This window comes from Calidris pugnax, unplaced genomic scaffold (genome assembly GCF_001431845.1).
Source record: "Calidris pugnax isolate Ruff unplaced genomic scaffold, ASM143184v1 scaffold44, whole genome shotgun sequence".
Classification (NCBI taxonomy): Eukaryota; Metazoa; Chordata; class Aves; order Charadriiformes; family Scolopacidae; genus Calidris; species Calidris pugnax.
The window spans coordinates 10,331,869-10,358,641 of record NW_015094506.1 but is presented as its reverse complement, the minus strand read 5'-3'; the positions used below and the strand labels follow the sequence as shown (position 1 = coordinate 10,358,641).

Sequence of the window (26,773 nt, the reverse complement as noted above, 5' to 3'; positions counted from 1 at the left end):
ACTTAAAGGCTTTTACTGGATTTTAGCTTATTTGTCAAACCCCCTAGCAGACAGGTTTAAACAGGCCCGAATGTACAGACAGAGAAGAAACAAGGCTGTAGCAACATAGCACTTCAATTAGTTTTAAAAGTCTCTGACACCCCTCCAGGGTTCTGCTAATGAGTCAGTGAACATTTCACAGCCCTTCTGCTGGAGAACTCGGGTCTCATTCCGTTTTTACACCCTCAAGATGCTTTCACAGAAAGGAGTCCTGCATAAGACACCTCTCTTCTTTAAACCTACACAGCAACTTATGCTATGCTTAGATTCAGCACTATCCCTTCCCCACTCTGTTCCCAGGGCGTTCCTGAATCTCACATCCACCAGGGCACAGGGTGATCATGCTGCTGCCTGTGCTCTCTGTGTTCAGAAATGCTTAGACTTTGGGTACAAATAGTATGCATTAATAAAATTATATTATATTGCATATAACTATTCAAGTATGTAACTACATGCTGTCAGGATGGACTTGTAGAAATTATTACTGGCTTTTGATTGAAGCCAGACACGACTACAACTGATCACTGAGGTGAACACACCCTACAGCTTTAATTATAGGGGTGACTGTAACCATGGATTAAAATTGCTAAATTATAATTGGCAAATCTACAAGTTTATTTAACAATTAGCTCTCTAACTTTTTACCTTAAACTCAATTTATAATAAACATTGCCAGTGACATGTCTACATATTGTTGAAAGTCTAAGCAAGAGGTTTATGTTAGGACATTGTCAAAAGTGGCATTTTACAGCATACAAGGAGACTAAATCCCTGTCTCCTCTGGTGCAAGAAATTAAACCAGGCCATTCTTGATCCACAAGCCTGCCTGGGCTATATCATCAATTCCAGCACATAAAAATTTTGAATCCCTTGAAACAAATATGATTCAGAAGTGCCGGGTTTTCATCTTAAAACAGACAAAACACGGGCTTAAATCTTTCCCCAGATTCCTTATATAAAAAGCTGTACAAAGACGCAACTATTGCACAGTATGAGATTTCTACAAAGCATTAGAAGTTTATAAGAAAGAAAAAAAAAAAGTACCTGAACATCTCGTGATCGCTCGTATGCTTGATACGCCACTTTCTCCTCTATGCTGGCCAGCTCTTGTTTCAAGTTTGCTGTCTCATGTTGATGAAGATCAGTGAGGTCATTTAACTGGTCTTCCAATCTTTCATATCTTATCGGGAAAAAAGGTCTAAATTTAGTGCATTCTATTCAAGTAATGCTAGATCATGAAAACAATTACATAGTTTAAAAGGTGTACTATGGATTCCTCTGACTGGCATTACAGAGCACATAAAGAGATCAGTAAAAACTTTAGAAACCCTCCATAAGCATTTATTCAGCAAACTGAAAGCCTTTTTGAGTGTTCCCTTGCTGGCAGTGGGTGTTAAAAAGCAAATATTTATACATCATTGGCAAATTATATGAACTATAAACAGTGGCTAAGGGTATCCAACTCACATTTTTCCATTTCTCACTTTTCATTTAGACAAGAAGATATGGTTTCGTAAGTAAGCCTGAGCCAGTTAACGGCTCGCCAATAGTGAAAGGAAAAATATGTTCCCTGGATCCCCTTTCCAACAGAACTGCAAGGTCCTGCCATTCATATACAGCCTGCTCTGGCATGGCTGTGCACAGTAAACCATTTCAATTAAACCACCAGGGAAATAATATTTTTTTTGGTGAGCTTGTTACTTGGTTTGACACACAAACAGGCAAACACTGCCCTTGGCACAAAAATGATGGAAGCAAAATTACCCAACTCTGGAAATGGTGGCAGGAGGTTTGAGATCTTAATGGCAGTTAGCGGTCAGGAAAGGCTGCTCTGCCTTCTCCTGAAAGCGAGTCCTGAGCACAGTAGGCCATTTGCTCTGTTCTTTCCTCCCCCGTGTTACCAGCTTATATTCAGCCTCCCCTTGTATTTCAAGAAGCGTAAACAAGGGAAACATTAAATATTGCAATTCATACTGAGTATTTGCCCATTAGTGTAGTAAAGACTTCAAGAATCAGCACTTTAACAAGCAATATGACAAATGGGATATAGGTACAGCAGGTGCAAGCCCTCTGTAGAACACATCTCACTGCCCACAGTGGATGATAAAGGGATTAATTGCCAAGTAACAAATGCAAGAGGAAGTTGTACTACAGCACATAAAATTACATTTCACAGCAGTGTGTTACACCAGGGTACAAAGTGTCATTGCATCCATGAGATAGCAATGTGTCTGAGAAGTATTTGGACAAGGTACTCAGGACTAAAGGGTGTATTTATCAGCTGTATGTCAGCTCTGCTACACCATAGACTGATCAGCATTTTCAAGTCACAATAGATCAGAATTCTTCCACCAGTTACAAAACAATTGGCATCTCCTATTGGCAGTATTCACATAATACAACATGCCAGTAAGATGTGTAGCAGCGGGAATTTTCTGACAAGCCTTCAACAAAAGGCAAAGAGCTACCACATCATTTGATACGAAATCGTAGTGTTCTACATGTATTTTCAGTTATCGGAATGAGTAGCACATTTTAATAACAGATATTGATTGGAATTATTTTTTCCTCTTGCTTCTGAAATATCACACGCACAAGCACACACTCACGTTTACGCTTTCCAAATACTTTCTATACCCATTCAAAAGTCATTTCAAGAGAACAGTTAAAAAAACCAATACCTATATCTTTCCTCTTGTAACATCTGAGAAATAAAGCCATAGTCTTTTTTAAATTGTGCTTTTAAATTCTCAATGTCATCAGCTAATTGGGACTGTGTCTCCTTGATTTCCCTTAGTTCTTCCAAAATCATGGAAAGTTTTCCTTGGCTGTCCAGAGTACCTGCCACAGCAGGACCAAAGGAAGTATTGCCATTGCTATCTGCTGAGCCAGAGGTCCCGCTGGAGCACTCATCATCACTAACGTATTTTGGTTTGGCAACAATGGTGGCACTGCCCCCGTATGTTCTAGAACTCGATTCTGGCCGAAATTCATCCATGGTATTTTTGAGATGAGCAATGTTGTCTGCGCTACCAAATTTGTTTCGGATCAGGTTTGCAAACTCTCTAGACTTGCTGAAAACAAAGACAGGCGGTGTCAAGGACACACCCGGCACCCCTGACTTGCTGCTCTCTGTTCCATGCCCAGAGGTACGAGACTTTCCATGCTGAATGTCTTTCAAGTTATCTTTGGAAGTATCCTTAGTGCTTTTGGAAGAGCCATTTTGTTCAATATCCTTGAGCTTTTTGTGGTACTGTTCCAATTTCTTCTGCAGCTGGGCAATGGAGTGGGCAGATTTCTGGTTCTTCTTCTCAAAGACTTGTTTAATGCGCCCAGCCTGTTGCTTGTCTGCACTGTTTACCAGTTTCAAATATTCAGCCACGTTTCCATCTCGAGCTGTTTGTTCAACTTTGATTTGTTCTGTAACCTTGAGGATTTTCTGTTTCAAGCTATCTGCACTGAGTTTGACTTTGTGAAACTCTAGGACCCCATCTGGTACGTCAAAGTTCAGGTTGGTGTCAGAGCCTCCACGGCGAATGCTAAGCGGTAAACTCAGAGTATTCATGTCATGTCTTTCCACCTGAGGAGAGAGAACAGAATAAATTAAATTTCAAATTTACTCTTTTAAATCCAACTTTCAGTTTCCTTTTCTGTACGTAATTATAACAAGTACACAATATAAAGTAGCTTATAGTAGGACAAGAGAAATTTCCTCATATGAAGTCAAAGCCACAGGGGAGGCATGAGCCAAGAATGACCCAACCAGAATAGCTTCATCCCTATTAGCATGGTGTGCTAGCCTCTGGGACAAAGAATGGACTTTCATTAAAGCTACCACAACATCTTAGCTGTAGAGACCGCTTAACAAACGCTGTAGCCTTAACAGGTTGTCAGAGCTTTAAGACCGCAAGGAACTAATACAATTGCTCAGGCAAGACCATCACAGAGACAAGGCAGAAGCTACAGTAAAGTATCTTTTAAAAATGCATCTGTGAAATGCTTTAACTGCTCTTTGCTTCAAAATGCCTGACAGCCTGTGTTAAATGTTTGACTTCCAACTACAGTGTTTATTATTGGCTATAATAATTAACACCTTGCAGCAACATCTATGTGTACATACACACCCAATCATCACCATTCAATCTTCTCCTTCATTAAAAACATAAAAATATCATTAAGCATTGTTGTAAGAACTGTTTTCTCATCTTGCACAGTTTTGGTGGCCCTCCTAGAAATTGTCTCCAGTATTCCTGTATTCTCCTTAAAGTACAGGCTCAGGAACCAGACATGGTGTCCTGCTGCATTTATGATATGCATCACGCACATATTGATCAGCAGAACTATTCCCACCCTTTGTGTATCAATCATGATGGGTTACAAACACAGAGGGTGTAATACAGCTATAAAATTAGATCTATATCTGACCATTTCAGAGATAAGTTCATCTCCACTCCCACTTTATATTCTTATATTTATTTTTTTGTTTTTCTTTTGCTACTGCACTGCTCATGGTGCAAACTACATAACATAAAAGTTCACACTCACCAGCCTCTAAGAAAAATGGACACTTGAAAAAAGCAAACTGAAGGACTCTGGAGTTGACAATTTATTCTGGAGAGTATTGGTGACTTTTAAGTCTTGGACTCTATTCCAATAATTAAATCAGTGCTGTGGCCTAATAGCTCTGCACTTTACCAGTTTGTTAAAAATAATTGATAGCGAACCATATGCTTAATTATTAAAAAGAGGTGCAAGTAATTTTTATAAACATATAAAAATTGTATATTATTTAATATCATTGCTCATACATGCTTCACAGAAAATCCACTTTATTGATGAGATCTCATTTTAGCATTTGCACATGGCACACACGGATGGCATTCTATATTTAGGGTCATACCCAATTTAAAGAGTGACAAAAATCACAAGTGTCAAAACTAACTTCCGTTTTTATTGATTTTTTTTAAATAATTGAATAAGTTTTAAAAATATAACTAATAGAAAAAAATAGCTTTTACATATCATTTTTTAAAGTGATAACACTCATAATACTGTTGTGGTAGCTAAAATATGCATTTAATAGAAGCAAAAATTGTTTGACATGGGGTAGTTGTATCTTTCCAAAGACTCATACAGCAAAGAAAAGCAATCAAGGCAAATAGTTGAAAAGCTTAGATACTAGATCTGTACCCCATATTGCAAATATTTCTTTAAATGCACTTACTGGGTCTAGACAAATTCAGTAAAGAGAAAAAGCCCAGTATAAACAACAGTTTTCTGAAACAACCTAAGACATTTTTTAATAACCTTTGGCACAAAATTATACTGTAATAAATCACAGAATTGCATATACACACAAGACAGATCCCTCACTGATGTCACTCAGGACAAGCTGTACATACTTCCAAGAATGGGTGGGTCTGTCTCTAACCTTTATACAGCATTAAGTGTTTAATTCCTTAGTACAAAATAGTCTAAAAATATATTGTAATAATTGGACACAAGCCCAAACCAGAACCCCTTCTCCCTTATGTCCTCTCCTTCACTGGAGTCTCTAGCGGTCAGCAGGGTTCATCAGCATGCCCTCCCACCTTCCTGGAACTTCAAGGTCACAACATCAATAGAGATAAAAAGAACAATAGCATCCAGGGAATACATCTGCTGAAAGTTGCATTGCTTTTGGAGCTGTGGGAAATCAATTAGCATGTGGCAAAACTACTTCTGAAAGGAGTAAAACTAATCATAGGGTCAGTTTAAATTCAGTGAAGTTTAGAAAAGAATTGTGTCTAAATTCCCAGAACACTACTATGAACTGTATTGAGAGCTCACGGAGGGTACGGAGGAGTCATATCCAAGACATTCCTCTATCTGATTGTATTTTGCCAAAATGGCAGTTCTCCTCTTGTCATCATGATGCAAGGCTGGGCCAAGCAATATGCGTTCTTGAAATCTTTTCCTGATGTAATACACCCTTTGCTTGGTGGAGTGGGGTTTTGTGCTGTTGGTTGGGTTTTTTTTTCTTTTTGGTGTGTTGGTTTTGTGTGGGTTTGCAGGAGAGAGTTTTGGGGGTTGAGTTTGTTCTTTTATTGTTTTGTAGGTTTTTCTTGTTTTAAATCAGAAGCAAGCAGACAGAGAAGACAAGTGGCCTGTCACCCATCTTCTATCTTGACGAGGTAGAACAGTTTGGCAAGGATCCATTTGTGATTGCTTTATAGCTCAACACTAATGTTACCTCAAGACACCAGAGGTACAACTTCAAATCCTATCTGAAGTCCTATCCCAAAGCCTCCTTCCTGCAACAGTCTCATCTTGAGATGTCTTTTTAACTGAGGCTTAGAGAGACCACTTCATTTTATGGAGTGGTTCACACATACGCTTTGCTACAACCCAGTTGAGAACTAATGGCAATGTTTGTGCTGCTCTAGCAAACAGTGATTTAGGACTGCAGCAATTCAGGGTCCTTGCCTGCCTCAGAGCCAGACGCCAGAGATGACTAGACAAGTACCTCTCAGAGGTGAAGCAACTTTCTTCTGCCTCAACTCCTTTTTTTCCAAGGAGCCAAGCTCTTCACGCAGCCCGTCCCAAGCCAAAGTCCAGAGCATCGAAAGGGATAAGAGAATAACTGCTCTGTGCAATGAACACAGGCGCACTGCTAGGAACCCTTCATCACTCATGAATTGGCAGGTTACCATCCAGTTACCATCTTAAATGGTAACAGGAAGGCTGGGTAAAAGGCAGCCTGCAATTCATACAGAAGCACTCAGAGCACAATAGTGCTTTGAAAACACAAACCTAGAAGCAAGGATAGGGATTTTACCAGCATCACAATCATCCATGTTTTCTCATTTACCGTCTGTGAAAGCAACTCTAGCTCAGATTTGCAGGCCATGCTAACAATGAGCTCAGAGCACAAAAGGACCCATGTGCCCAAATACCACTGGTAAGACCATTGGAAAGGGGTTCCATATGGAGAGGAACTCCCAAATGGTTGAGAACATCATGCTTATCAGCCTGTGTATATTGGGCATAATATCCTCTGTTTGCAAAATACACAGTAAACGTAGAAGGTTATTTCTTCCCCAAAGGTCTGGGAGGAAGAAATCTGTAGTGAATAGAGCATAGAGAGTCTGCAGCCCACCCTAACGCAGCCCACCCTCAAGCACTCATCTCACAGCTGCTCAGATAAATCTTCCTCTGTTCCACTGACTGTGTCAATAGCTCTGCACTGACAAGTGAGAGCTCAGCCACCGATGTTTAGGCGGCAAACCGAATTCTGCTGCTTATTTCATAGATTTCTTTTATAATATTTTAAGAACTGCCTGAAAGAAGCACAGAGAAAAAGCATTTGCAGGACATTATCATTGACTGCACATACGTGTCAAGCTCCATAAAGTATGCATCTTTGCATTGCCTCACTAACAGAAGCAACCCACAAAGACACAGTGATCTACTTATCCAAATAGGCTCTCTTTAAAATTGGTTGGTTTTTTTTCTTTTCCCAAACAGCCTCATTACAATCACCAGTCATAGCTGTGCAAATGAAACAAAATCTTATAATTACAATTTAAGTCTACTTGCAAGACTTTTAGAGGGGCAACTGATTAGTGCTTAGAAAAAGAATCCCGTAAGAAACATACACAATAGGATTAAGACAGCTCTGAAGCTTTTATAGTTTAGAAATAGCAACAAAAATAATCAGGAGTAATTCTCTTTTTGACAAGAAGTACACATCTACCAGAAGCACAGGGATTCCAATGGGTAAGAAGGCATGCAGAGGAGGTTTTGTTACTTTTTCAGTTTATTTCAAAGCAGAAATGTGTTTGGGGAGAGAATTTTACTGTCTTGTTCAAATTCATTGCTCCTTCTAAAGCCCTCAAGAGAAGAGTCCTTCATGGAAGGCTTAAAATAGTGCTTAATCATCATAAAAGGTTTTAAGCTATATAAAATCAGCCCCAAATATTACTGTACATTATGTTAAAGCAAAACACATTCTGCTCATATAAAGACTTAGTAGTAATATCTAGAAGTAGCTATACTCAGAAGATCACACCAATAATCACGCAGACTCTCGAGTATATAGGAATAGAGGAAAAGAGCAAACTCTGCTTCTACTTTTTAGTGAGGAAATCAGAGATCTAGGGTAAATGATTTGACTGAGGCCACCTCCAATAACACAAAAGGTTGCTCTTTTATCAACAGTTCCTCCATCACCTATAAAAAAGACTAACACTAAAGCTGTAAGGCGTCTCACTAATATGTACATCGGGGTTTATTGCAGGTGGCAGTCAAAGATAATCCCAGATACCCTTTGGCAGGTACCTGTTCTTCAATATTCAAAGACTAGGGAGCTTCAAGGCCATTTGATGAGTAAGACATCGTACAGAGGCAGAATAGCCTGTAGAGCTTTGGATACTTCTGAAACTTTTCTCCATTATGCCAACATGGTCTGGTCATTGTAAAAATTCAGTTCTTATACTAAGCAACTTAGGCAAGAGCTCAGACCATTGAGACTGTAAGCGCAGACACCTCATGAAAGATGTAAATATGCTTGTAATCCTGGTTTAAGTGGGAAAAAACCCCAGTTTAAAATGCTTTAAAACAAGTTCTGTAGAAAGCAACACCAAAGAAAGTATATACAATTAAGTTCTGCTGTTATTAGAAAGACAGCCTTTACTGTCTTGGGTCTAATTTGCCAAATGCTATGTATAACCTGTGACCCAGGATCACATCAGTGTTGTTTTGCCTCAAATCCTATGGACATGCTCAGTTTAAACTAGGAGTGTCCCAGAAGTAACCTTTTATCTAATATCTAATTAAAGGACTGAACTAAGGCCAAATTAGCTGGGTTGCTGCTTGTGTGTAAATAAGTCTTTAGATATGGTACTATTTCAGTTTAAACCAACAATGGGAGAAGAGAACAATGGAGGGAAGAGGCAGTTTTCTGCTTCATTGCTATCACCAGCTCCTTCAAAATCCAACAACATCCACTGAAAATTCTCCTATGTCTCAATTTGCACTCAGTCCTGTTCCAGGTTGTTCTGCAGCATAAAACTCACAAGAGCAAACCAGCTCCAATACAAACAACTTCTGTGCCAAGACACTTGCAAACTTCAACTGGCCTTTATAACACAGTAAGTAACCTACTTTCCATTTACTGTCCGGCAGTCATGTAAAAAAAAAAAAAAAGAAAAAAAAAAAAAAAGAAAAAAAAAAAAAAAGAAAAAAAAAAAAAAAGAAAAAAAAAAAAAAAGTAATAAAAAAAAAAAATCACTGCCCCAGCTAGGGAAAACAATACAGCAATGAACTAATACTCAGATTTACTACGTTAACTTTCTTAAGTGGGCAAGAGGTAGGCTCCACACCCCACAGTTAAACATTTTGCTTCAGATCAGTCCCATTCTTTAGATAAGCACCATTAATTAAGGAAGGGTCACTAAAATACTCTTATAACTTCTTAAATCAAAATAAATGTGTATGTTCCTTCTCTCTCAGGTTTCCGTAGCAATATATGGAAATACTTGAGAGCCCCAGAGCCCCAGGTGCCACATGGGTGGTTCCATGAGAAGCACAGGAAGCCTGCGCTCCCACTCCCACTGAAGGAGAGTGCCTTTCACCTGACACAAATCCCTCAAAATGCAGCCCCTAGGAATCAGTGTGGGGGTGGCTTATTTTTGAAGGGCAATGCAAGACATTCTGTATCTCTTCTGGATTAATTGTTCAGCTTGCTTCTAGTGGTCCAAATAGGTGCTTTCCCTCCCTCCCCACTCTGCTTTTGTGGATTTTCTTCCCCTCTCATTCAATAACAAGCTTTCTTTTCTAAAGATGTTCACATAGGTGGCAAGAATGAAAATTTCCAGAATACTCTATGAAAAGCCAGCTACTGTATATATTCAATTATTAAATCCTTCTCTATGAATGTGAATTTGATAAATAGTCAGCCACATCCCTGCCATGACTTCTCAGAGTTACAGTATATGCTTCTGATTTCGATTGTGGTTTCCTTCTGATCACTCCACTGTTTAACTTCACATCACAAATTATCTATTCCATGTTGATAAAGCTGCAACAGGTCACCTGCTCCCTCCACCCGATTCTTTCTGTTTCACAGTCAACTCTTAAAATGTCAGTGCTATTCATATTGTCTAAGCATTTCCTGAAACCCCATCTCCTGCAACTGTATAATCATACAAGAGATTTTCATGGACTATCATTGGATTTCTTGCCCTCAGTTACAAAGAAATAATTCCCACATCTAACTTAACAGTCAACAGCCAACCCAGTCCTCCTTCCCCCAAAATACAGACATTTTAGGGACATAATTAAGGACATTTTAAAAATGTGATTTACAGATCTACAAAAATCAAACCCACAACCCAACACTGATTTTAGAAAGTATCATTCATGACTTTTACTGCTTTGAGCTGGCAACATTTACATAAAACCTATTTTCTAACGAGAACATTAAGACTTTACAGTAGCGGGGAATTTTGGAAGTACTACCACTCAGAGATAAAACACTCTTTATCCAGATAGACTGACCATCAACAGGCAAAAGACACAAGACATGAGTCTTCTGTTTGTTTTAACCATTGAAATCCTTCTATTTATAAACAAGAGAACAATAGCTCCATCACGCAGAAGATCTTTTCATTTGCGTTAATGCTGCAGCAGCACATCCTGAGCATATAAACAGTCACATCTTGTCCTGCACATGAACTGAGTCACTCGCTCAAAGGAGCCTTCTTGCTTCTTCCTTTTTCCCCACCATTCTTTCTACGCTGCGCAGATAAGGTAACATCTCAAAAACATGATTCTTTTACACCAGCAGTTCTGCCTATATACAGGACCTTTAGTTCATTTTTTGATATGAAGGACTAATCAAAAGATAAGGTCTGCTTCATTATATTATGTGACCAACAAGCAGAGGCTGTTAAGCAGCTCAGATGCTTTTTCACTATTATGGGAACTACTGGAAGGCCTACAGCCATGGCTTTGATCCCTCTTTAAAACGATTTCACACTCACATGAGATTCTTCCTATCTCTCTAACTTTTAGATATTAGGGGTTCTAAGCTTTGCTTGTCCGTTAAGTTCAATACGTGGTAGCCCTCCTTCCAGGTGTCAGCAGCAAACAAACCAACCTATTTGAACTTGGGAAGTATGCTGAATGCCACAAGATCTCTCCATTTCTGCTCCTCCCCATCCCTGCCCTTGTACTTCAGGCTGCTCTTCAGGAAAGGATCTCCATTTTGAAGAGTATTTTATTTACCTCTCCATGATAACTAGTACATCTCCTGACAGGTCAACTTTATTTTTTAAAGCTTGATTACTTATATACAGAAGCAAACTTTCACTGTTTTTCACGTCACACATATATGAGTACTTTTCTTCTTTTGTTGTTCCACACCTCATATCCAAGGCTTGTATTTGTACCCAATACCACAAATAAGCACAAAGGCAGAAAACTGCAGAGACACTGAGCCATGAAAAATCAAAAAGAGTGGCCATATTTCATGATCTACATAAAATGAAAGAAAAAAAGAAACAAGATGAAAAGGCCCGGAAAGAAAGAAATAAAAGGTTTTATTTTAAAGCCTACTTTATTAAAAAAAAAAAGTTTTAAATTATTTTTATTAACAAAACTGTATTTCATTATGCAAGATGGTGACAACTAAAACTGAAATCACACAGGTGCATTATTATACAGGTCATTTGTTATTCATAAACACTGATGCAATAATGGTATTTTAAGTTACTATGCATAACTGATTAACACTGCTCTGAATAAACTCTGGAGAAAACATCTTAATTGCAGTGCAGTAAGTGCCAAAATTCTCTGCAGATTCAATGTATTTAAGCCTCTACTTCTTGAAGACCATAACAACAGAACTTTAAAGCATTTTCTTATTCATATTTCTTTTTAAAATAGCAAAAATCTTTTCCTTCCTTGTCACTGAAGGGGCAATATAAAGCACTAGGCAACAGAACCACAGTTTCCTTCTCAGGCAATATTGTGTATCTTACTCCTGGAAGAAAATGAAACATTGTCCCCCAAGTTAATATAAATAACAGTGTTTTGAAAAGTAAAGATATAATTGAACAAGGTTTTCTGCTGCTGTGGTTATGCTGCTAAACTGGGTCACAGGCGTTGCTCTCCATTTATGAATAGAACTAAGCAAATCTTCTCCGGACCAACTATAAGGGTTCTCTTTATTCTGGAGGAAATGTCTTCAAATACTATTTGTTTATGATTTTCTTATTTATGTACATCTATGCATGTAAAATATGCTTTTATAAATATTTTTTTAAATATACATAAGATTATTATTATAAACAAGTACCAGCCCACAGAAAATCTCATATGCATACAAAAAAAAAAAAGCAAAAAAAAAGCAATGTTTCAGTTGATGTACATTTTCTGGAGAACCTGCTCGGGACAAAGTATTTTAAGTTTACACCCTAACAATCAATTCAAATAGTTACAACTAAATATGAATTCACAAAAAAAAGGACAACTTTTCCAGAAAAAAGACACAAATCACACACATTTGAAGATCAATGTGCCTCTACAAGGAGATCTCCCTGAATCCTCCTGTTTGAAGAGGATCCGCATGCCTCACATCATAGCAATAGCAACACATCAGAGTGAACAACTACTTCAGCTCATGTTTTGTGTGCTCTCCACAAACATGTTTCCTGTGTGCATCAATTGCCTATTTGTTAGTTACAAAAGAAAAAAAAAATCCTTTTAGAAGCCTACAAAAAATTTTAAATAAACTCTTTGGTTAAGTGTCATGAAGGAATCACCATACATTAAAACACTGCCTATAGCACACAACTCTGAACAATTTCTCCCACAATTTCTTAAAATGTTTCTGAGTTTGTACTGGCACAAATCATTCCTATAAGAAGTTGAGGGTTTGCTTTTTAAGACTATAAACAACTTTACCAGTCTTTTCTCTCTGAACAAAGTTCAGCAAAGACTGTGATATCAATTTTATTGAAGTAAGATACTGCACTATTTGTACTTACTGATGGGTCACCTCCATACTCCATTTTTTCCTTTTTCTTTCAATTTCGTGTACACACCATACACTTCAAATACTAATGCACATTACAGAAGATATCTCAACCCATTAAAAAAAAAACTGTATTGTAGAGAAGTCTCAAAAGTCAATAAGATAACATCAATTAATTAAAAACCCAAAATGCAGAAGGCTTGTCTAACTGAAAAGAAAATCAAAGAGATTCACACAATTAGAGACGAATAAAACCCTACAGTAAAATTATTATCTAGTTTTAAAATATTCCTACCCTGAGAACACACTTCCCCAATTAATTAGATTTATATTTAACTGAATTACTTTGAGATAATTCAGACAATTTTGGAAGATAAACTAGGTTAAATTATACTTATGTCACCATATTGAACTTGTAACAAGTGTTCAATTACATTTTTTTTAAGTTTTAGGGGTAAATAAACTATTTTTAAACAACTGCCTGAGATGAGGATTCACGAAGTTTTCAGAATATGGTACAAAGCCTCTGATGTCATTTTGAACAAGCTTGAGTAGTAACTGTTATGTATTGCCAGAGCAGTACTGGCAAAAGAAAGCAGACGACTTCTCAGCGATGTTTGCAAACTGAAAATACATCTCTCTCTGTTTGGCCAGAACTAAAATGTCAAGGGTGGAATGAACTCCTGTGGATACTAAAGGCTCATTATAAAGCTCACTGCCTTCTCCTCCAACTATAGGGCACATTTGGTGAACATCTCCTTATGTAACATAAATAACAGGAGAATGTATATTATGCACAAAATTTAGGCACAGATTCAGTGTTCATAAACTAAACAAAAAAACCAAATCAAACTAAAACGAAACAAGAAATCTGCTCCTTTCTCTCTGCCATCCAATACAAGAAACATTCCCAAATGCAGAACTGCAAAATGAGAAAACAGCCAAGAAACAGCAATGACTTTGTTTAACAGACTACTGGAAAGGGCTCAGAAACTGTACAGTTGCATAGCACATGAAACTGCTTAGAGCAGAATAGATTCAGTAGAAAAACTCTGTTCAAGTTAGTCTTAATCCGCTGAAATGATATTGCTAATCTAAAAGTCATTTAATACAGTGAAATTAAAACCCCTTAGATACTGTAATTGAAAGAGGTTGATAAAATATTACAGACCAACTTTATGCAACTTCTTTGCTACATTAATACCTGTGTGCAAAATTGTGCTCAATGTGGCACAGACCTAGTCAAGAACTGGCATAGGAGACAGCAGAGCTAAATTGGCAACAGCAATAATGCAATGGCAACAGGAAGAGTCTCATAAGAAAGTGACCAGCAATGACAGTTTCGCAGCCTGTATTTCACTGTCTTTTGTTGCCTTTAGATAAAGTTTTACAGACCCCTCTTCTTCATATTCAAGGCGTTTCAGGTTTTTTATTTTTGTTAAAACTCCGTCTAGGAGGACAGAAGGGACTAAGGGCACTATGTTTCTAGAGTCACAATTTAATTTGGATCTCAGCATCACTAAGGATATCTTGGGTGTTTTGTCCTAGCCCTCCAGAGGAGGTGATGGTGTCAGAGGGATTATTTATTTAATTGAATAGGGGAATGTTAACAGTGTTTAATTGCTCTGGAATAATGTCTCTCAGGTAATGACAAAATTATTCTTCAAATAATATTTATTGAAACTTTATTACAGTTCAGAGAGGTTTAGTTTACCAAGATGTTTATATGGTCAGACACCGTAATAACCATACTTTAGACTATAGCAACAAAACAGGCAAACTTGTTAATTCATATCAACGAGGACCACTGGCTAATCAAACTGACATTTTTTGGAAGAGGAAACCTTAATATTGCATTGGAATAGTGCAGTACAGTAAAATTTACACAAATAAAAGCAAGTATAGCTTGCTACAGAAGTAATATCTACACTGGTAGTTATGTAATTATGCTCTAAGTTTCTACATTTTTCTTTTTAGTTACGTCTTTCTTCTTATCATCTTCTTTTACTCATCTAATTTTTGCAACTTCACCTTTTATCTGAAATCAATTTAATCATGCTTTTTATCTGGGATATATTTTACCTGGTACAATACTTGCCAAGATTTACAAAAATTGCATTAGTATTTCTTAAGAGTCTTATAGAAGGAGATACAGGAAATTAAGACTATCCTAGAACTATTTGTCTTTTTAAAATAATAGTGGCAATTTATATTACACCACACAAACAACAAGTGACTATTCTGGATACTGAACAGGATTTTATGGAATACATACATTTCAATTTGAATAGATACTTGACACAACAACTGATAATATTGCTTAATTAATAAAATATGATCTTAAAAGAGACTGAATTTTGCTACATCCTCAATAGTGTTCATTATTAAGTCGTGATGGGTCAGTCAACTGGTATAAATACATATGATAAAGATGCAATTGTCAAGTTAGGCAGTAGTATTTAGTATTCTGCTTTACCCAAGAATCTCTTTTAGTATTGCTGGTAAGCTTTACATGCTATGAAGAGATATAAAGCTATTGTCTAAGCAGAGATGGTAATAGAATTTATTCATATTCTAAGAAAAACTTTATTAAACAAATAGGTATTTCAGATTCTCATATAGCCATAACTCATGTTAGCTAGACCAGGACAGCACTTCTGAAACAAGCACACAGGCTATGGCTTTCTGCTTGATCAAGTGGTCACACAAACACTCACTGTCCATGACTTACACCTTCCAGGAACTGAGTCACAGACCTCACCAATCAACTTCTCTGCCAAGTGTCTGAAAACAATAGAAGATGCTTCAGAGCATGTTTAAGAGTCATTTTTCAGCTTATCGAAAGTCACTGCCTCCCTTACCTAACCACAAATAACTGGGAGAGCCCCTCTCTGCCATAGTCAAACAGTAGCCCTCATCTCATTATAACACTTTGGTATGAAGCTACAGGTTGCCCAACTCGGGTAAGTATGTTCCCCATGTTCTTTGGCCATTATAGCACAAAAGAACCATTTAAAGCAGGACACAGAAGTTCAGTCATGTGCTTCCCTACCTACCTTCCCCCATATAATTTTATTATGCCATAAAATACTGCCATAAACCTAATGGTCTTTTTAAGGCAGTTTGTAATCTTAATTCAGAGCATTTAAAAATAATTATCAACAGAAAATGCTCTGTGCTCAGCTTACATTCAAGATAAACATAGAGGGTTTCTCAGAAGCACACAAACGCTATTTGCCAATTTAATGTTAGTTCCTACATATTAAACTCAGATTTTTCTATTTTTAGATTTGGGGAGATGTTAGCAGCCTATTCACTGATATGATGTGATTAGAAATGAAGCTGCAATCAATATTCTGTTCCTAGCCTGCCTCTCTCCTTTGAACTTTTTAAATAGATTTTTTTTCTCTCAAGTTTCTATTCAGACAGTCTAAAAGGATATGCTTTATCATATGGCTGGCTTTGGTGTAAAAGATTTATAAACATATTACCATATCCAGTCATAGCAACAGCACAGAAAAAAAAGGAACAAAGCAAAGCTCAGTGGGAAAGGAAGCAGACAAGAGTCATGCTGTCCTTGGAGTCCAACCATGGTTACTGGCACTGCCCCGAGCCAGAGCTCTGTACCTGAGCAGGGAGCTCTGCTTGGCTACAGGCCCCAGCAGCCTGTAGGAAACAGCCTAACAATCGGCACAGGAGACCTCACACCTTTGAAAGTGGAAAAGCAAAACAAAATGCAAAACACAGTACTCATTTTAAAAGATCAAGACATTAGAAAATTGTCTAAAGATTTTTTCCCCTGTATCTCTCATTTGGTCACATCATTAGAGCAATTTAACCAGCATAAACTATCATCTATAAATCAGATATTTGGTGGTCTCAACAGGCAGATGAAGCTTTATATCCACTACTAAACCCTCAAAAATATGCCTCCTGCGAGACTAGCCAAATGATGCTAGCTTAATTACAACTTATATACAGAGAGTAAATATTCTGTACTGTATTACATTTTGAAGAAAGAATTCCAGATACTCTTCCTGGACAGACTGACAAATACACTTACTTTCTGTAGTCAGTTACTTGACTAGGTTGAGAAACACCTAAATCACACCATAGCTCTTACACAAGCCAATGGTGCCAACAGTTCTTCAAGCGAGTCCTGCCCTTCCTTTCAATTACTACTCTTTGCTCATTCATGAAGTCTATCACGCCTCGACTTCAATTCCAATATTTCTAAGAAATGCTTTTACCTATTATCTCACTGAAAATTCCACAATGTATGGCCAAGGGAAAAATTCAGGAGCTACATGGATAGTGGTTATGTTAGATCTTGGAGACTCCCTTCCCATGACAACTTGTATTTGCTGCTGTGTCAAGAAGTTTTTGCTGATATAACTTTGAATTCAGAGAAAGAGAGGGTTGTGCAAGAAATTATAGTGCGAACTGCAATGGAACCTACTTCACCTTATGCCCTCTAGTTCTTGCTCTGTACGTTACAATCAAAGCAGGCTGCTGACAGCTAAGCAAGCGGAAGAAACAGGTTAGAGGAATCACACCTTCCGTACACAGGAGTAATAAGCACCAACCGACCTGCAGTTTGGATTTTGGTTTCAGAGTATCAACCATTTTCTAAAGCTGAAAAAAGTAGTTACTATCAGCATTAAAGCTTGGACAGAAATATACGTTAAGAAGTAGCTCCTGCAGAATTAACACTGCTTACAATAGCACAAAGATTGGGGAGGGGAAGGGGGGTGTGCGGGAAAGCAGGTAGTAGACTGAAACCAAGAACACCTCACTTTTCAGCAACTCAAAGTGGCCTGAATGGCTTATGTTCTATGTAAGCTAGGAAGGGAGCTTGTAGATTTGCAAACATTCATTAAGTGCTTCAGGAAACTTTAATGAGTTGCAGTGATTTGCACAGGCCAAAAGCCTTCCCTGCAATAGAAACAAAACAAGAATGCAAGGAACTCCACCTACACACACACCCCCAAACAAAAGAGCAAATGATGAGTCCCTTCTTTAATTGATCTGCTCCTCCAAATTCAGATTGAGAAAGTCTGTCTCTACATATGATTCTGGTACTAATCAGGCAACACTGCATCATTTTAACTTTATGGAATAAACTGACGCAGTTAATTATTCATCCCATTTGGTCTGTAGGTATTTTAGTTGCTTTTGATTACCTTTCTTGTTCATTTACTGCTTTAACAAGGGTGTTATAAAAATAAAGGTCAGTACAGAAATAAATACACCAGGTGTTATGTTCCTCTGTGTAATGCAACAATATTTAGACAATAGTCATATAGCCTGAAAGCAAAAGACACAGTAAAAAAATACTGAAAAAGCCTGTTAGGGCTGTCTGCCAGCTGAAAGCCAAAGATTCATCAAAATAAAAGCAGCTATATGTTCAAACATTTTCAGAATTGCTTACCACAGATACCGGGACCACTACAGTGTAGTATATCCATGTTAACAACTCTTAAGCACATTTAAAGTACTATAAACAGACTAGTAAAAACAACTGTTTGTCATTATTTAGCTTTTTATTGAAAAGCTGCTTCTCTCCTCTCAGTGTGATGAAAGGCATGTTTAGTTTCTGGTATTGACTTCCCAACACAAGTTTTAAAAGATTCATGCACAACGCTGTGCGTGCATTCTTGTTTAGCGTGAGAGCTGGGGTTGGGGTTAGCAGGGTGTAAAAAAAATTAAGACATTTATAATGTGGCATAATAAAAAAAATATACCATTTTAATACTGCTTTTCAACTTCTCTAGATGGCTTCAGACCTCACATGAGGGAACAGATAAGAAAAATTCTTACTATGTTTAAAATATCACAATATTGTGATATTCAGTTACCTAAGGTATTAGGGTTGAAACTTGTGCCAGAACTGATCACAAGTTTTCTCACATTTTTAATATTATCTGTTGGGAAAGGAAAGGACTCTTCCAGGAAGAACATTGTTCCAGGAGGTGTGTAGTTTCATTACATGCAGCAACAACACTGTAGGCACTATATAAGTTTTAACCCAACCAGAGAAATTTTGTTACAGCCTAAAATGCTAAGACCCAACTGCAAGGACTTATCTTGCTGTCAGACAAAATATCAGAGTGTAAGTAAAAGAAAATCTAATGGCTTCAGTAGATGTGCTAACAGACTGGTCACTACACGTGAACATACATAAAATCACTACCTACAGAGTTGGCAGCCTGTCAAGACTGTTTACAGTGAGCAAGTCTAGTAAGGTGAAAATATTTTCAGAGCAAAATTATCAGAGTTGGGGTATTACACCTTTATGATCACCTTCTGAAGAGTTTTCATTTTTAATAGTAGAAGTTAAAAGTTATAGCTGGTAGTTCTAGACACCTGTCTCTGGCACAGCCTGCTGAAATTATTTGAGCTGGACTTCTGACCTGTGAAAATGCAAATCCTAGAAAAACTCCACTAGTTGCATGAGAATCCCCAGTGACAAACTACATCTCAAGGCTTGCATTGAGATAGTCATGCCAGATGTAGTCAATGATCTGTTCCACAGGAATTTGTCTTTCCCCCCAAAGCACACAGACACACTGGTGGGCAATACAAGTCAGAGATGAAAAGAACAAAAACTAATCACCACATTGTTCTTTCAAACCAATCACGAGTTCCAAGTATTAAAACATGATCTATTTATTTCCCTTTTGGTCAGCATTGCCTCCTGAGCTTGCTCAGCATGTGTTCATAACATGAAGATTTTGTGATCTCCCACCCACAGAAGATCAAGTGTCACTACTGTTTTCATTGTTGAAGCATTCAAGGACTCCTGTTTGGCCAAAAGTAAACAGTGTGTCTTTGACAACCACAGACACTTGATCAAGTGACTTGACCTGTTGCATTCAGATGCCACATAGCTCCTGCAGCCACCTCAGGTGAAATTTCATCCTCTGTCTGATACCACAGGCATCGGACACCTTGCACGTAGTGATTCTGCCACCTGCAAATCATAACCTAAACTCTTTGGTCTTCACCTTATCTCATTCATGGCATGGCTGGCATCAATGAATGATGATGGTAGCCACTTTGGCAGGTAGAAGCTGAACCAGTCACTATTCTGCGTGAAGCAGAAAGGCCAGGAATTTCTCTAAGTGTTAAGCTCAGGGAGGACACTGCAGGACCTGTTCTGCTCCTTCCTGGAGCATGGGAGGATGCCACATACAAGGCCTCTGCTTCAAATCACAGCTTACTGGTTAGGCACAAGTTCATAATTTCTATTTGTGTGAGCAGAAGCTCATGAGAATTTCTGCCTCACATGAGCTCAGGCTTTTCCCTTTACTGATTTCAACCCTTCCTTTATCTGTGTATACTTTTTTTGTGAACTCTTCTGTTTTCAGTTCCTTCTCTGTTACTGCTTCTTTTCTATCTACATACCTTGTAATAGTTGGGTACCTTCCCCTCACCCAGAACTTCTGCAGGATCTACCCAGTCCCCAAGATTTCCTGACTCAATTTAGATTTTTCTTATCTCTGAGCCAAGGGGTCTCAAAGCTTTACAACATTTATAATAGAAGCATAGAATTTTTCATTAGCGGTACAACTTCCTGTAAATCACACCAGTATCCACTCACATTAGGAAATTTGAGGAAAATAACCTCACTATCCAAGCACAATCTTTCTAGTAGGTCATTCTCAGTCTCTCAAAAGCTGTCTCACCACACATACAGATACTCTTTAGTTTAGATAACTTCACAAGGAAAGCGACAGCAGCTTTAATTTTAGGAGACTGACAGTAAGTAAACACCAACAATAGATGCAGCTGCAGAAATAAGTACCAACTTGAATGCAGAACAAGCAGCTCCATAAGCCACATAACAAGCTCTGACACTCAGCCTTCCCCATCAGCCTGCCAGTACCTGGAAGAAACTTTTCCTCTCTAGTCGCTTGTGTATGTGCCTTCACTTCTCAGAAGCACTGAGAAGTATGAAAGGGATCATATATAAAAACCAAAACAAACAAAACCCAAACAAACCCAGGCCAATCCTGAAAGCCTAAGTGCTGACTTACTATTGACCGTAATCTCCTTGTGAGGCTATCCAAGCTGTCACTTGCCTGTCAAGCAAAAATAACATCTGCAACCTACCATTGAACTGTACCGTTGATACTGTACAAGGGGGAGATAATTGCAATTGCATTACAAAATATAATTCCCTATTTTTTTAGCTAAACCTTTTTTTTTTTAAAGCTTAAGGCAATTAAATAACAAATTAATGCTCTGTGTCATCTGTATAATGAAAAGATTTACCGACATCTTTTTACCTCTCTTTTGTGCCACTCAAATACCAAAGATTGGCAAGATAGTAACACTTTAAAACCAATTTTAGCTGATGGAAACAGAGCCATGATTCTAAATAACCTACAAGAGAACTAACATAGGTAGTCTGAAGACTTTGCACTAGGGCAAATGTCACTGTTTCAAGCGAGATGCACTTAGCCAGTCATTTCCTGAATTCCTTTTCCTGTTATTTCACATGCCTTAAAATCTGTTTTCCTGAAAAGTTTATTCCCTCATTCTCCAGGGATTTCTTTTCAGTGACTTCATAGTAGTCCAGAGCATTGATATAACAATCTGTTGCCAGAGAAATCAATTCAGATGCAAAGCATATCAGGACTTCACTGCAGTCTTCAGTAACAGACACGGTGAAAGAAATGACCTGTAGGCTTGCAGATCAGTTAAGATTGTTCATCAAGGAAGTACCAGTTGGGTTGTAGCCTCTCTTCATCTTCAGACATGTTCAAACTCACAGCTTCAAGGAAGATGCTCCAACCACCAAACTGACAGCTAAGACAATAGCATTCCTTTGTCTGTCTTGAGGAACTCTGGCCACTGGAGCCTGAGATTTATGGAGAGATTACAAAAGAGAGTAGGGCAGTGGGGACATGCCCCACAGACGTGTTTTGAAGAAATGCACCGTCCCTGAAAGAAGGCGCGCCAGTGTGTTGCTTTGTGTTCTCAGGCTTGCTCTTGTTATTCTTCAACAGGGAACTTGCTGCCCTGAGCCCCTACAGAGCTGCGGCCAACCTACCTTGTGAGGCACAGAGGCCTTGATCAGACTGCACACCTCAAACACAGGCTCCCAAGCATCAAACAAGAAAGTGGGGAATACACACGGTGTCCAACACACTCCTTTTCTTAGTTCAGCAGCAGCTTACTCATGTTGCACTATTTCTGTGAATCATGTTGAGTCTAATTTTTATCTGATTCCTGTAAGACCATATTTTGCACCATTTTTTCAGTACATTATTAATCAGCAGGGTTTGAGCCACACATCTCTCCCATTAAAAGAGCAATTGTGACATAATGTTCCCCATCAGCCATGACCTGAATGGAGCTTACATCCATCACTACTTAATATTGAGAGGAATGACTTGAAATATGGTATTGTATTAAAGCCAAAATGCTTAAACGGACTGCAGGCAGAACCTGATTTCCATACACTGCTCTTTTTTCTTCAGTAAATTCAAAACACACGTAATGCCATCTAGTTACCTCTAAAATCACGATAGGCTGGATTTGGCTTATACACTTAAATAATTCACCACTGAAGAGAAGTGATTGCACTTCAGTCTGAAATCAACCCACAGGAGCCTGTCAGTGTTGAGACTCCTCTGTGTACATTTCCTGACTTAAGAACCCCAAGCTGTTGGTTACAACAGCTTTAGCTGTTATGCGTGAGCACTCCATGTTATTTTAAAACTCTACTGATTTTACTTTTTCTCTATTATATTCATGAAAGGCTTTCATCAACTAGACAGAGGACAGCAAGTGCCTGCACCAAATAGCTTACAGGCATTGGAACATTTTCTTGGGACAATCCTGCTGTATATCAGGTATTAGAAAAGGTAATAGGAAAATTCTGTAAAAAAAAAAAAAAAAAAAAAAAGAATTCTCTATCAACTGAAGCTTCAGTTTTTTAGATTATTAATCTTAAAATGGATGGCTAAAGTTTGGCAAACAAAAACGGAACCAGAGCTAAACAGTTACCTACAATATCCAACCTTGTACGCAGCAAAGCCCAACATATATTAAAAGTCAGATTTTATTTTTTTAATGAAAGTGCACTAAGTGTAGACAAACTGTTAAACACTTAACACTTGGTAAGATACTACGCAACAATCCATCCCCAAAAAAGCAACATTTGTTAATTTTTTATGAAGGTCACAATTTTCTTGCTTCAGTGCTCATGAAAGTGAAATATTAATGTCATGCACAAGAATGAAGCAGACTTAAAACCCCCATAGCTCTGTCAAGACACCTAGATCCAGAGTTTCAGAGGCAGCAACCAGAGCTACTGCAGTAAAGACTGTTCTTCCACACCGTGTGGCAGCTAAGCAGTGCAGAAAGACATTTCAACTGTTTGATAAACACCAATTGCTTTTTGTTTTCACAAGCATGGATGAATCCAGATTCTCAAAAAATTATCAAGAACATCACTGCACTATGCACCTGAAGACAAAGAAACACTGTCAAACAAAATTAGGTGTAGCAAAAAAGCAAACCACTAGACAGCAATGAACATGTTGTGTTCTTGGAGAGAGAATTCAGAATAGAGATTGACAAGAATTTTCGATTTTTCCCCTGCCACATGAAGCATGTACCCAAATGTAGTCTTCTATGAATCTTAAATTAACCCATGGAGCATGGATGAAAAAAACCAAGATCAACAATTGTTTAAAACTAAAAGCTAAGTTTTTATTTTCCGGTAACAAATACAACCATAGGAATGGCCAAAAGGAAAAAAAAAAAAGGGAATCAGCCCCCTTCTAAAATTTTGAGGACGTGTTCTATGTGTATCAACACAACCACTTTCTATGGGACTTGTTCTCAATGAAGACAGCAATGGTGTGATAGGAAACAGGCACATCAAAATGCAGAGGATACAAAAATAACTGTGCACATCAATTGTGGCAGGAAGCACTTTGGGTAATACCAAGTAGCACACCAGATCAAACCGGTCTGCTGTCAATATCTACTTCTTCGATTGACATGTTTTGCCTTCCCAAAGGCACATCGTCTCATTTTGAATTCTCCTACTTCCCTTCACAGTGCTTTTTCCAGCCACTTACTTGCTGCTAAGAGCACAAGAGTTGGCTGGGATGTTCTGTTCAAATCAAACTTGCCTTCCCAATGCTCCTACAGAGCTCTCTCTGGCTGGCCCATTTTCTCTTTCTACACTCCAAGGTGACTCCAACATGCTAGAGCACCTTCATCCAAGCATTTAGGGTAGATCACTAATAAATCTTTCACTATTAACACACTTCTGTCAATTCACTGCTACCCTGCTGATTTGAAAACCTCATTCAAGGTAGAGTATAAAACTGCCTTTCATGGGAGAGTTCTAGGGTAGTCATAGACACTATCAGAGGGCACACATTACACTTATTGGCAGCTCAATAAGCACCAGTTACACATCAAGTAGCTAACTTGATCCCACATTAACTCCATGCTTCTGGTTGTCATGCTTCTGGGTATCATTATTGTTAGCAACACAACACAGAGGATACCACAGATGATTAAAAATTTGTTTCCACAGAGAAAGAGAGAACTCTTTTGCAGGACTGGTTACATGCAAACCGATGGTCAGCCCAAAGACAGCAGCATCAGACTGTTTTCAGAACCAGCAGACAGGCATCTGCTTCTAAGGTTACTGAACCTACTGAAGAAACAGGAAACCTCATACCTGAGCACAGCCTGTATGTTAAGCAACTTGTCTACAATTCTACAGCTCGAAAGCAAATACCAGTAACTGCTTTAAAGATACTAACAACCCAATTGCCTCGCAACTGACAATTGACAGATGAGCAACAATTACTATGACATATTGTAGGAATTTTCCAAGAAGCATCTCTAAATCACTGCTAGAAACCACAATGCCCACAAAGTCTAGCCAATCCATTTTTAAATGATACACTGGATGTCCTTGGAACATAAATCTTCTGTTACACTGTGACTTAATGCTTGAACTGGTGAGCGCTATGGGCAAGAACTTTTATGTGTTAACACAGCATACTATTTTTTAAGCAATAATTTGTGGTTGGCTTAAATTACCCAGGCTACAAACTCCAGCAACACATGGTCTGTCATGTAACTTTTTGCAATTCACCTGGAGGGAATCAGGACCAGCAGGGAGGGCAGAGGGCTACAGTGAATATGTATTCTAGACTAACACCATTAAGCAAAATTAAGACTTACCCATTGCTAAATGGATTGGATTGTTAGCTAAGCAGTTTAACATAATAATTCAATTTGAACTGAAATTCAAGATTGCCTATATTCCTGTTTGCGGGAAAGCGTGAGATAGGGAATCTGACAGTTCTCTACCACAAACAGAAGTTTCGAAATCTTTCCATAATGCAAAATTATCCACTACCTCAAAGATTTGAGCCTTAGCTCAGCCTGACTAGCAGTGTGGAACAATTGCTGTATTCCTTTAGACACATTCAAATTGATAGAGAAGTGGCAGGGACAGTCTGCTGTATAATCCCCCACGATCTAGCAGAAGCATTAGTTCAGTAAAACCAATGAAACGTAGTACAACATGGACCTTAGACACATTTCCTACAGCAACAACACCAGCAACATCTTCCCATATCCTCTCACTCCCCACACCCCAATACTCACAGATTCTCTTAAGTCCCTAAAATGCTACAGAGTATTTTTTGCTTCTTCCTGTGTCCTTTATTGTTCTTTATGATGGCTCCAACTTCACTAGTGTCCCTTGCATAACCCTTCTAGCCCAGCAGGTGGGCAAGAGAGCATATTTTGTGGATAATCTTACACTATCCGCCTACTGATGGACCAGCAGGCCAGCTGGTGGATAATGGTCAAATTGTGTCTGACTTTCACTCCCTGCAAGAACGGATAAGTACCTGGTGATGACACATAAAAATTATTTTCACAAAGTGTCTGGGCTCATTACCTTTGAAGTCACCAGTCTTCTGTCACATTTATTAGACAGAACACGTTCACTTCAACAGACCTGAAAGATGCGAAAGCCTCAGGAAACATGTAAAATAATTTCCAGGACAGAAACAAAGGGCTTAAATGAAATTCCTGGCTCCTAACATTAAAGTTACTTTCATAAACTTATCAGGCTTCCTTTCATAATGAAGTCTTGTATTTTTCCTACTCAAGGTTAGAAAGCAATTTCAGAACAACATTACTCCCATGAATAAAAATTTTATCTTGATCTACTACTTTTACTTGCAGCTAGATCTTTCTCTTCTACACACAACTAAATTTCAACCGTTTCCCCTTGTTATTGGTACACAGGTGCAGGCTACACATACATTAAATGAAAATTAATTTAATGGTAGAAACTTCCTCTCTTTTCTTAAACAAAAATTATACCAGATGCTTTGAAAGATTATTACCAACTCTAACCCCATTTCTCTTCTATTTCCCTATCCCCTGTGAAATCTCCACATACTGTTTATCGCATGGCACCACAGGAAGACAGACTCAGGGCCACACTCTAAGCACAGAGAGTTCAGCAGACATGGTGTTTACCTTTGCTAAGATAACAGACCACATTAACCACTGATTAAACCAAAAGTTAAATTAATTTCGGTTTCTATGTACCTTCAAGTCTTTAAGTCTTTCTCTTCTCGAAAATTTGCTTAGAGATCTATTTGCTTTAAAGCCTTCCACATTACTGAGGTTGTAGCAAGGCCTTTATTTACT

The 26,773-nt window shown here is 38.2% G+C and overlaps 1 protein-coding gene across 6 annotated transcripts in view; it reads right to left on the bottom strand.

Moving 5' to 3' along the window:
• Positions 1 to 26,773, bottom strand: part of TMCC3 (transmembrane and coiled-coil domain family 3) — a 104,550-nt gene that overhangs the window by 3,424 nt on the left and 74,353 nt on the right. For 5 of the 6 annotated variants that reach the window (XR_001414219.1, XM_014963156.1, XM_014963157.1 and 2 more), the window contains exons 2-3: positions 2,721 to 3,619; positions 1,084 to 1,219 (exon numbers count right to left, since the gene is read on the bottom strand). Coding sequence is in view for 5 of the 6 variants with exons in the window: in XM_014963154.1 (XP_014818640.1) it covers positions 1,084 to 1,219; positions 2,721 to 3,619 (1,035 nt within the window). In the remaining variant the exon portion in view is untranslated. Of the gene's footprint in view, positions 1 to 1,083; positions 1,220 to 2,720; positions 3,620 to 15,788; positions 15,842 to 26,773 lie in introns of all 6 variants that reach the window. The other variant, XM_014963155.1, reaches the window with a different exon arrangement.